The sequence below is a fragment of the Scatophagus argus genome, chromosome 2 (assembly GCF_020382885.2).
Source record: "Scatophagus argus isolate fScaArg1 chromosome 2, fScaArg1.pri, whole genome shotgun sequence".
NCBI lineage: Eukaryota > Metazoa > Chordata > Actinopteri > Scatophagidae > Scatophagus > Scatophagus argus.
The window spans coordinates 6,716,077-6,728,520 of record NC_058494.1 but is presented as its reverse complement, the minus strand read 5'-3'; the positions used below and the strand labels follow the sequence as shown (position 1 = coordinate 6,728,520).

Genomic DNA, 12,444 nt, shown 5'->3' with positions numbered 1-12,444 from the left:
TTTGTCCGTATTATTAAAATCTGGGCTGACTTCGAGCCATGAAAAGGGGGATATGAAGGCACCACTGGCAGAACGGAGGCCACCTACACACTGGCAGCGGAACATCACTTCAAGACGTGACGTGAACCACACATGAGCGCACACATTCTCACACACCTCACCGTCCCGTCCCCCCTCCGCTCGCTTCTCCTCCCTCCTCTCCACCGGGAGAAACACGGACTCCGATGGAAGGTCATTCTCGGCCTCTTTACTTTCAGACTTTAACTTAGAATAGTTAACCCCGAGGACCCGATGTGCAACAAGCGTCTTGGCTATGCGCCCCGCGATTTCAACAACTGCGCCAATTTCTTACCGCGCCAGAACTTCAGCTTCATCAACTGAAAGCGAACTTTAAGCGGGTGAGCGCTGCTTACTTAACTGTGAGGAGACGTTAACTGAGGATTTTCTGGTCGTCGACATCAAGCTTACTCTCATTTGGACTGTTAAGTTTGGACGGAAAGCGGGTTTAAATGTCACCGTGGCTGGTTTGTGGCTGAGACGGCGACGCACGAATAGAAGCCCGGCTCGTCTAGTTGAAGGACCAATATGTTGTCTTTGGCGAATAAACATCTGCTCCAAATGATGTGTTTATTATATTAGCAGAGGTTTCTTGTCATATTTTTGCGCTGCTCAATATTCCATGAGCAGACGACCAACCGGAGCAGGTGTGCGGCAACCGGCGCAGAGAAGAAGGGAGATGAGAGACAGGCGGCTGACTGTATCACGACGGAATAGAAATACTGAATAGTCTCATTAAAAGCACTTCTTTGGAGACAAGTAAAAGAACGTAACACGTTTGTTCAGAGGCCAAGAGAGGAAATGATCACCAACACTGTTCTCCTGCTCTCCATTCTCTCTCTCACAAGTGAGTTCTTTCATATTCCTGAAATATTACAAAGTACGGAGGTGTATTTAAGAGATCTATCTATCTATCACACACACAGGAAGTTTGATGATGACTGGTAATACCTCCCTAGTCTATTAATTATTGCACTTACTGCTGTACTATTACTTAAAATACTTAATACAGGTGGGGAAAAAATGCACTGCATGATTCAAAAAAGTAAATTCTTCTACAAGCAGAAAGATAAGGCAGTGAAATATTCTTCTTTTTCACATTTAATTATTCATCAGACAGTTTTTTTTTTATCTCCCTATGGTGGGTAAAGGCTATTCAAAGCCTCTTCCATATGCCTAGAGTACATCTCTTTCTTTTATTTTACATTATATTAGATTTAGTTGATTTCATGACAGCCAAATCTGATGCGATGAGTGCAGCAGGATGTCACAATGCAGCATGTGTACTTTGTATTTGTAAAATCTGCTCTTCAGGTTGCTAAAATCCCCAAATTTCAAGCGAGGCTAATGAGGTCACGACCTCTGTGTCCTTACTGACAGCTACAGCCCCCAGCATAGCTGAGCTCTGCTTTGCCTTGTTGTTTTTATCATATTGTCTCTGTAAAAAGCAATCACATACAGATTCCAGTGTGCGCACGTGTGTTTAGTTCACGTTGCCTCGAAAAAGCACTGAAAAAATCATCTCCTATCTGTATTTGTATTCTGTGCCATCTGATTTACATTGTTAACGGAGCGTTTGATGATAAATCTGAGCCGTTGTGACTTAAGAAAGAGACAGAAACTCAGAGGCCCCCTTGTGTACCCCAGAAAGTGAGGATGTGTCTTTTTGAATTAAAAGCAGCCACAACAGCCCCAGTTACAACTTTTGCCTCAGAGACAGGGTTTTTAAAACTGTGTGCAGTGCCCTCTTAAAATACTTGTAAGTAAAAGCAGATGGGCTCTTTGAATAATTTACAGAGGCTTATTTTATACCTATTGCCAAGGAAGCCCCATCTCCTGCTTTTTGGGCAGAACATTTGGATACCTCCTTTGCTGTCATAGAAAAGCTTCCTTTTATTAACTTGACCTTGATTCAGGTTTTCTTCTGTGGAGTTTTCACTTGTGCATCTTTCGCCCTTTGAATTGTTAGCCCAGACATTAGCTTGTAGCCTGGGCTGTAGTGTGTTGACTTAGACTTGCCTGTCAATAAGGCTTTACCAAACAAAAATTAACCATGCAAAAAAAAAAAAATCTGAGCCATCAATGATCATTTCTCCACCATAAGAACAACTGGACAAAGCCTATGTAGTCGAGCACTATACTATAACATCCATCAAGGCAAAGATACCCTGAAATCTAGGTTTAAATTATTTAGATGATGTAATACACCAAGAAGGCACATAGCACTTCTCTGTGTTTTCCACCATGTTGTTGTGAGTGTTTGTGTTTCCCTGAGGGCCGCAAGACTTGACCAGGTCTTGTACTATGCAGTGATGTTTGACATCATTCTTCAGTCCCAGCATCAGTGTTTCAACTGAAGCTGTCATAAAAGATAAAATAGATAAAAAAAAAAACGAAATCAAACATCAGTCTCGATATAAAAAACAATCATTTTAATGGGTTTAAACATTCTGTGTTGCATTCATACACCAGTAATACAGGCTGGAAATAGCAGAGTAAATATTTTTTGCATACCAATCACCACTGAAATAATAACTAGAGGCTCCAGTGCATAGTGGGTGGGCAAGCGGCTACTTTATTTTACAATATGCTCAAGACTTACACTGTAGGACTTGACTCAGCTTTGGTTGGTGCTGAAGACTAAAAGACTGAAAATGCTAAAAAAAATCGAGATGTTATCTGCGTCTGTATCTGTCTCTATGTCAGTGTTTGGATAGAAGATCACAAGTGGCTGTGGATTTTTACTGGATGTCACATTAAATTGGGTAAATATTGTAATATTCACTGCCAATGTAATTTAATCCTGAAACGTAATTAGTTGTGAAGTATATTTCCACATCCTCACGCTGTACTTGAACTGAAACATTGTGTTTTGCATTGGTTACAGAAATGACTTACTGTAAAGAAAATATCCTTCAGTTTGTAATAATAATAATCTTTAATTCCAATAATGCTGCATTCTTGTACCTTGATGCACTGACATTATTGCAGTTCCCTGGGGAAACGTGCAGAGATTCTTCTTCTGTAACATATTTGGTGTGCAGATATGAGAGTGGTATCAATCTTCTCATCTAACTCTGAAAAAAAATTAAATAAATAAGCATTTTTTTTCAAAATTACAAACTTTATTGCATTTCCCTGGGGAAACGTGCAGAGATGGAGCAGAATATTACACTCAAGTAATATGGGAGTCTACAACTGCATTAAATGTCAATCCAGCAGCACTCGTGGAAGAACACCAGACCGCTGAGCCCTGAAGGAAAAAAACACAAAACAAAACAAAAAACCTTTAAATCCAAAAGTGATATTAGTCTGCATAAATTAAATCGGCTACCACTTTAACAGGAGAAATATATATATCACCAAAGCTAACAACACACAGATGTAAACAGTCCCAAACACACATATTAAAGCACAGAGAGCTGCATGGTTACACACACTGCAGAGTACACGCACACAATGCTGCATTGGCAACACAGTCAATGTACTCACTTGTCTAAACATTCTGTGAGCTGTGTACACTGCAAAGTCCTCGACAATCTGCTATTCAACTTTTTTATTTGACGATTCATAGTTTATATGATGACCAGTCCTCCCAGCATCTTTATCCCAGTATAATCAGTGCACTTGGTCTCTCTGTCCCACTGCGCTCCTCAGAGTTTTCAAACATTTGGAGACAAAACTTTGAATACTTTGAACATCTTTCTCTTACACGAGCAGACTATGTCCTTACTTGATGGCAAATCATTTATCCCCTGATGATAAACTGAAGACTAAAGTTCTAAAAGATTCTCCTGACTCTCTTACTTTCAAATAGTTGACAACAAATAGCTGAAAACGCGTTCACTGTGACATGAAAGCTTAAAACAGCAGGGTGCTGTTGGAAAAAAGAAAAAAATAACATCCATGCTCACTCAGCCTTTGCTGCATGTAATCTTACAAAAACAGACAATTCATGTGGCACAGAGGGGGTGAAGCATTCCAGATATTAAACGCTTTCTGGCTGTTGTCACATTGTTTGACAATGTAGACATAATGGCTGTGGAAGCAAGAAGAGCGGGTCAAAAGCATTTTACTTCTGACTTATTCATACAGTCACTTTTACATAACCAATAATTTAGGGCTGAGGAAACACAAAGCTTCAGGGATCCTCGCACAGGGATGGATGCATGACTGGAGTTTTGTTTGTTCTTTGGCTCTAAAACCCTGCAGTGAAGTACAAGACTGCAAGACAAGCACCCTTGTGATCACACACACACACACACACACACACACACACACACACACACACACACACACACACACACGCATGTTTGAAGAGTACTTTCAGCCTTGTTGCCCTTTGGTAAGTTTACTTCATTTACAGCCAACTTGTTAATTGTTCATCATTCATGATGACACTGCACTTCAGCCCATGCAATGTCATGAGCTGTTTATGTTGAATGGTACAAGGAAACAGAGCTTATGGTTTGCTAATAGCAAGTGAAGATACATGCGGGCGTATCTGTGATCAAAGGATTTTAAATAGAGATGCACTGTTTGGGTCTATAGTACCAGTCTCTGTGTTCTGTGTTGTCTGTAGGCAGCAGGGCAGAGAATGCAGAAGAGCGGCTGGTGAACTACCTGTTGGGTCCAGAACGCTACAACAAACTGATCAGACCAGCTGTCAATAAGAGCCAGCAGGTCACCATCTCCATACAGGTGTCTCTGTCTCAGCTCATCAGCGTAGTGAGTATATAGAAAAACCCACGTTTTTACGCATGTGCAAATATAGATTATCATGTGTCAGAAAAGTTGTGGCACTCTAACACAAATGCTCATTATTCCTGCATTAGCTATGTGGTAACACTGACATTGTGACTGTGACAAAATGGCATATAAGCAAAACCCCTCATGCTCATTATGGATGTTATTACGGTACTTCACAGGGTTTAGGGACATTATTGCTCCGCTCAACACGCCTTTTTCACAGCATACATTTTGACCTGACAAAAAACACAGGTGTTACTACTTACATTAACAGTGTATTTGAGTGTACCAAAGCCATGATATTGTAACAGTGTGACAGTACCAGCCTCCTCAATGTGAAGCATTGACATCATTCATTTTATTATTTACACCTGTGATTTTTCTACTGTGACAAAATGTCAAAACGTGCAGCCTCATAGCACCATGCTCTATCAGCAAACTCTGAGCTGTTCTAACAGAATAATCTCTAACCAAGGTCTGTCATTGCTTTACTTAAGATTTTCTTGTTACCATGTGGAAACAGTTTGGCATTTTGTAACTACTTAAATACAGTAATCTGACCTCCTCTCCCTGAAATGAAACAAATGAAATAATGCACCTACATAAACCGACAACTTTGAATTGCCTGCAGGTGTACACGAGTCTGAATCTGTTTGTCTGTCTCTTTGAGTTAGGCCTGTGACAGACAGGTGAGCTGTTCAGGATGAACATGTTGGGATAGGCTGCAAAAAACCTGAACAGAAGAAGCAACTTCGAAAATGGATGGATAATTTTGGATTTTTAAGGTTCATTGAAAAGACTAGATGTTGCAATCCCTAGTGTTTGCACCACTTATAATTCATGAGTTCTTGACGGATGGCTGCTATAAGGCTTTACCAGCGGGATACATCATCAGTTGTGTACCTCAGCATCACTGGGTGTTTTGGCCGTTTAACACAATACACCCTCTGCTGAGGCAGGCCCACCGCAGATTGATCAAGCCTGGGTGTGTATCCTGCGGTTAGTTGTTTGCCTTAGCAGCCCAGATGGTGTCGCTCCTCTTCAGGCACAGCCAATGACTTGTCCTCTCGGCGGTGTTGGTCAGCTCTTTGATGGCCTGTCTGCCTGGTTTGACATTTAGTTGCAGATGCCTTTTACCAGAGAGGTGTTACCATTCCAAGGCCGAAGCTTCCCCTGCCTTGTTGGACATGGCCCGCTACGTCACGATGGAGGAGAGCAGAGTCCATATAGGCTCTCATTGGTGGAAGACGCAGGCCGCTCCCACTATCCAATGAGATGCCCGTATGATCAGCTCCATTGCCATGATGAATGCCAGAGGGGAAATTGTGCAGGCTGTTGTGATGCTGATCTCCAGATGCTGCCAGGCAGTGGTGTTGTTCTCAGATGTTACACAGAACAGGAGATCCTGAAAGTAGCTCTTGACCAAATATGTGATGTGGTGTGGGACGCCAAAGTATTTGAGGCCATCCACAAGATCTGAAGGGACTGAATTGAAGGTGAAGACCACATGTAGGTCTCTCCGTTCCTTTTTGGCAGTTTGTATCCGGTGCCAAATGATATTGGCATGCTCCAAACATCCTGAGAAACCCTGGATCCCAGCCTTCTGCACTGATGTATCAACAAAGTTGTTTCTTTGTTAGAATGTAGAGAGCCTTTGGGTCAGGACACTGAAGAAGCTCTTTCCCTCTACATTTAGCAGGCTGATCTGGCAAAACTAGCTGATGGATGACAAGTCCTTCTCTTTGGGGATCCTGCTGCTCTTCTCCATGCTTTTGGAATCACTCCCTTCTGCCAAGCCACCTTCATCAGCTTCCTCACCTGCTTCACAGTCTTCTCCACCTCGCTTCATGTGGGGGGCCTTACGTCCATTTGGTGTTCAGGTGCATGAATTGATGTCGTTCGGGATGGTGACTGGCTCATGCCTCCGATCATCAGAGAAGGTCTTCCTCAGGTGCTCTTCCAGGTCTTTCATGGGCACTTTGAGGCTCCTTTTCTTGGTCAAAGAGGCCTTTAACAAAGCTGTAGGGATTGCTGTAGAAGAGGGTCCTTGTCCGTTCTTTCCTTTTGCGTTGTTGTCTGAGGTGCTCTGATCTTCGCAGCTTTGTTAGTTGCTGCTTTATTCCAGCCTGCGGATTGTCAAGTCCCACTCTTTCCATCTCTGTGGTCTTCCTCCACTGCTTTCTCACTTGTCTTCTTTCTTTCACCAACCTGTCAATCTTTAAGGGTAATCCATCTCTGTATTATTCATGTGGGTGTAGATGTAGAAGTAAAAACATCAGGGGTGAACATCAGTGTCAAACTCTGTCACACATTCTTTAGCTTCCTGGTCCAGATCCCACTCTGAGGCTTTGTGTGGCATTCACTTTGACATAGGCGACATCTTGGATTTATCCAAATATTACAAATGTGTATTACATTCTTAAGTTTCGACGACTCTTATTTGCTTAATGTTTACATTCAGCACTCTGCAACTAAAACGCAGTTCAGCTCCTTACTGAGTCCAACTTTGTGACGTGTGAAAGTGTTGGAGGGTATGTTATTTTGCCCCAAAATGTTAATGCTTTGTTATTTTGATTTGACTTTTTGTGTGTCTTGCTAAAATCATTGTCAGTAAAATTTAATGGAAATGATTCTCATAGTATTAAACACTCTGACCATTGCTTTCTTACAGAACGAAAGAGAACAGATAATGACAACCAACTTGTGGCTATTTCAGGTACAACACAATCTTTGTAACTTTGTAAAACATATAGTGTTTAATATACAGTGTGTACAGTATGATGGTGTGTATGCCAGTCAGGGGGCCTATAAACACACTCTCTGCAGGAGTGGAATGACTACAGGCTGAGATGGGACCCAGAAAAATATGAAGGCATCAAGAAACTGCGAATACCATCCAAACACATCTGGCTTCCTGATATCGTGCTCTACAACAAGTAAGTATGTAATTGTGATCCTCCAGAGCAGTTTGCAGAGCAGGAGCTGTTTGTTAGTATTTGATTTAGGTGATATTCTAAAATCATAAAGAAAATCCAGCTATATTTGCAACTTCTGTGTATGTGTGTGTGTGGTGGTCTCATATTAACTGATCACAGCATGTACTAATGGAGTTGTAGCATATCATTCTACAGTATTAAGAGGTTTTCCAACTTTACCATGAAGGCATAACAAGCAGAAAATCTGCTGGTAAAATAAGCACGTTTTTCCATTGGGATTTTGTAATTGAAATCTTCTGCATTCTCTCTCTTCCAAGCCTGTTTTTGCTGAGGTGCAGGGGATTAGTAAGTGCTGAATCAATGTCTGGTTTCCATATCACTTCAGCCAATCACGAGGGAGAGTTTGGGTTGGTCTGATATCAATCATTGCATCTACAGCGCTGTTGCCACAAGAGTTGGCTGACTTTAAATATGTCTCATTTAAGTGTTGATTTTGAAGGCATATGGTCGCTAATCTCACATTTCACCCAAAACCTCTCACAGTGCTGACGGCGTGTACGAGGTCTCCTTCTATTGCAATGCTGTGGTCTCCAACACAGGAGACATCTTCTGGCTTCCCCCGGCCATCTACAAGTCGGCCTGTGCGATCGAGGTGCAAAACTTCCCCTTCGACCAGCAGAACTGTACTCTCAAGTTCCGCTCCTGGACCTACGACCACACAGAAGTGGATCTAATCCTCACAAGTGACTTTGCCAGCCGTGACGACTTCACACCAAGTGGAGAGTGGGATATCGTCTCCCTCCCGGCGCGCAAAAATGAGGACCCCAATGACATCACATATCTAGATATCACCTATGATTTTGTGATCCAGAGGAAACCGTTGTTTTACACCATTAATCTGATCATTCCGTGTGTGCTGATCACGTCACTCGCGATCCTGGTGTTCTACCTGCCGTCAGATTGTGGGGAGAAGATGACACTCTGTATCTCAGTGCTGCTGGCACTCACTGTGTTCCTGCTGCTGATATCAAAGATAGTGCCACCCACCTCTTTCGCTGTGCCGCTCATAGGTCGGTCATCTTTACACGTGTCTATGTTCAACTGTGTGTAGAAGATTAGGAATGTAAGCCATTACCTACAGTGGAGTAAGGCATCAATTGGACTTTGTTCTGAAGTATGGCCAAACAAAATAAATGTATACTACATTCAGAGTTTACTTAAATTAATTAAGATTGTTGGTGTATTATTTTTACCAAAAGTATCACAATTAGGTAGACTGTCTGCAGGGATTACAACATTTTTCTTTCTTGCTGAGAGTTAGATGATTGATATATGTTTATGTTTGTCCATTCTTACAACAGATTTACATCTCACCTTTGCCCTCTCTGTTACCATCTCTAAGGTAAATATCTGATGTTCACCATGGTGCTGGTCACTTTCTCCATCGTGAGCACCGTCTGTGTACTCAATGTGCACCACCGCTCCCCATCCACCCACTACATGCCTGAATGGGTAAAACGCATCTTCTTAGTCCGCCTGCCCACCTTCCTCCTCATGAGGCGTCCAGGTTCTTCCAATGTCCGTGATAAACTTCGCCGCAAGTACGCCAACCAAAGTACTGTCGGCAAAAACTATTCCCAGACTGGTACAGAGAAGAAGCCATACTCAAACATCAGACTTGGTGGGATCCGTACAGACACCGACTCTTTCTATGTGAATGACGATGTGGCACACAAATTTTGCTGGAAGATGGGCGACATCCCAGATGGGGGCAGTGGGTTTCCAGACTTCCGGAGGCGTCTGGCTGTTCAGTGGGATGCAGATCTGGAGGAGGCAGTGGGTGGAGTGAAATACATAGCTGAGCACATGAAGACAGAGGACGACGATGAAGGGGTGAGGAGTTAAAGCTGCGGTTAAAAAACAGATGAATTATAAAAGAATGACAGAATAAATTGTTGTGGAGACAGACTGAGGGACGTAAAGATCTGTAAAAGTAGATTAAGAAGATATGTGATGACTAAGCTGCAACAGGGAAGAATGAGGAGATTTGCACAACAAATGAAGAGGTCATAGGGGCCAAATGAGAAATGGAATATGTTACATCTCAAATACAGCATTTGCTTTTGTCCTTCTTTGACATTAATCCAGCTTGTCAATCATATATTCTTTCTCAAAATACCAGATAGGCTTTCCTCAGAAAACCTTACACACCCTCGTATATGAACACAAACTGAATGCACAAACATACAAACCACACATACAAACCCTAACTCTGACCCCACACTGGTGGCCCTGGGCCTCAGGGGCGGCTGTGGTCCAGGAGGTAGAAGGGTCATCCAGTGATTGTCTACCAGTCGAAAGGCAGGTGGTACAATCACCAGCCCTTGCACTCTACGTGTCAAAGTGTATATGCTTAACCCTAAATTGCCCCCTATGGCATCTCCACTCGTGTGACTTTTTAATGTAACCTGTAACCCCACAAACTAATGTAGACAATCATCTCATGCTAGCAGTTAGATTTTGGGGCAGGGAAATAGTTTAACCCCTTTTGTACACTTCTCTTATATTTTTGGTTTTGAAAAAACTAAAAATGTTTCACATTTTTCTGATCTGAAGAGTTCCCTGAAATATCTGCTCCTTTTCACATATACTTGGCTATGATTTATGATTTTTTTTTGTCTCAACAAGCTGTAAGTGTCTAAATGTATTGGTTTGGTTCTAGATCATAGAGGACTGGAAGTATGTAGCTATGGTGATAGACCGTCTCTTCCTGTGGATCTTCATCCTGGTGTGTGTTGTGGGAACTCTGGGCCTCTTCATGCAGCCGCTATTCCAAAGCTATAACACACCCACTGCTGATGACACAGAGTGAGTCACATAAACACTCTGAAACACATTAAAATATGTGACAACACACCTCTTATCTTGGTAAAGACTGCCGTTTCAATGGCATTTAAATAATCTGTTGACAAAGAAAAAAAATATGTATATCATGTAGACCTATTTTTATACACCACAGAATTAGAATCTCTGTCTAAGGCTACATTAAGCTATCTGCCTCACAATATGAGCCTTTTCCTGGTCAGTGGAAAGCTGTTGAGTGTCTAAACGGTACCGGAGTTCTTTAAAGCTCCAAGCAGAGTAAACTGGAAAATGGTTTGTTAATCTGGATCGTCGATGGTGAAGTTTAGTGGGTACTTTGCTGACATATGGTATATTTTGTCATTTATGATAAAGAACTAACACCTGCAGGGGTTGATAAGAACCAGAATCAAAGTGCAAAATCAGAGCTAATGAAGTCTAAATTATTGCTAGTCCTATGGTAGCTCCTTCTGTCATGCTAACTACTTAAAATGTCTCTTCATTTCAAACAAACCTGGGCTACCAAAACCATAAAATATTTTTAAAGCATGCATTACTCAAACCAGGCGATTTATGTAGAATAGTATAATATATATATAATATTAAGAGTATTAATATTGATTTTTACTGTTGTATATTTTTCTTTCTGCAGGTATGGAGATTTCTAGGATTTCTGTGACATGAGAAAGAAAACAGGCAACCAAGCGTCACAGAAGGTATAACAGAAGCTGCAGGAGGTCTGACTCTGATCTGCCTTTGTCGGTTGGATAGATAACATAACAAGCCTAATCACTGGTACACTGGTTGTGTTTGCAGCAGTGGACCTTAAACAAAGACAGAATCGTACTGGATCACTTTTAATGTTACTGCATGGCTTCTATGTTTGATGGACTTTCTTTCATCCAAGCTTTGCCAGCAGCACATGCATGGCAACCTTGATGCGCTTTTTATAACTTAGAACTAGATGACATTGTCATGGAGCCAAATACTGCCAATAGACTGTTGCACACTATTTTCCCAGGATTTAACTTTCCCAATATAAAGAACAACCACAAAAATGGCGATACGTACTTGTAATTTTTTGTCTGTGTTTCATTTTGGACTGACTGTTCTGCTGATGGAACAGTTAGAGCAGTGTGCATTGGAGGCACAAAGGTTCATTATCAGCACTGCTCCTTTAAGGTATTCTCTCCTCTGCAGCATTGTTGATGTGAAAAATAAATCACTGTAAGACATTATAACAATTGTTAATATTAGCACAGTACATATAACAATCTATAATTTCTTGATTCTCTACACTTCTTAAACTGAGCTTTGTAACAAAGCAAGGGCACTTTTTCCTATTCACATTTTCACTCCATAAAAGCATTGAGACACCGCCTCTCTGTCCTTTTCTTGTTCTGCTTCAGAGCTTTGCGTCTCATCTCCACTGTCCACCTCCCAAACAGTGTTGTAATCGTTAATGCATTGTCTTCTGTTGACGAATTCCCCTCTTCCTTCTGTTATTCGTTTATTTTCTCTCCTTTGTTTGTCATGTCACATCACAATTGTAGCACCACCAGGTTACATACAGTATTAAAAATAACTGTGACACTGACTGTGTTCTATTCTACATGTTGAATAAAAAGCTATGAATTTCATGTGTTTGGTCAGTGCAGTTCAAAATCAGTTTGCAAAGACTTGAAACGTATATAGCTATCGTAATGAAACACATTACTTAATTACTCAATTCTAGTTTAGTTTAGTTTGGTTTTAATGGTGTTAAAATTGCAGGGGGGGCCTGTAAAACCTTTCAGGTGGTGCATTCACATGCTCAAGTGAAGGTCCGACGTGACAGCTT

General features: G+C 41.5%; 1 protein-coding gene across 1 annotated transcript; it reads left to right on the top strand.

Annotated features, from left to right (window-relative positions):
• The first annotated feature begins 807 nt into the window (after positions 1-807).
• On the top strand, positions 808-12,225 carry chrnb5a (cholinergic receptor, nicotinic, beta 5a). Its single transcript, XM_046403923.1, has 8 exons — positions 808-904; positions 4,640-4,785; positions 7,478-7,522; positions 7,633-7,742; positions 8,286-8,812; positions 9,145-9,635; positions 10,465-10,610; positions 11,257-12,225. The coding sequence occupies exons 1-8, from the start codon at positions 859-861 to the stop codon at positions 11,270-11,272; spliced, it is 1,527 nt and encodes a 508-aa protein (XP_046259879.1). The 5' UTR covers positions 808-858; the 3' UTR covers positions 11,273-12,225.
• The last annotated feature ends 219 nt before the right edge of the window (positions 12,226-12,444 follow it).

Coding starts and splice junctions, on each gene's coding strand:
- chrnb5a (XM_046403923.1), top strand. CDS start 859: ATGATCACCAACACTGTTCTCCTGCTCTCCATTCTCTCTCTCACAA. Junction 4,786..7,477: donor TGTCTCAGCTCATCAGCGTA/GTGAGTATATAG, acceptor GCTTTCTTACAG/AACGAAAGAGAACAGATAAT. Junction 9,636..10,464: donor CAGAGGACGACGATGAAGGG/GTGAGGAGTTAA, acceptor GTTTGGTTCTAG/ATCATAGAGGACTGGAAGTA.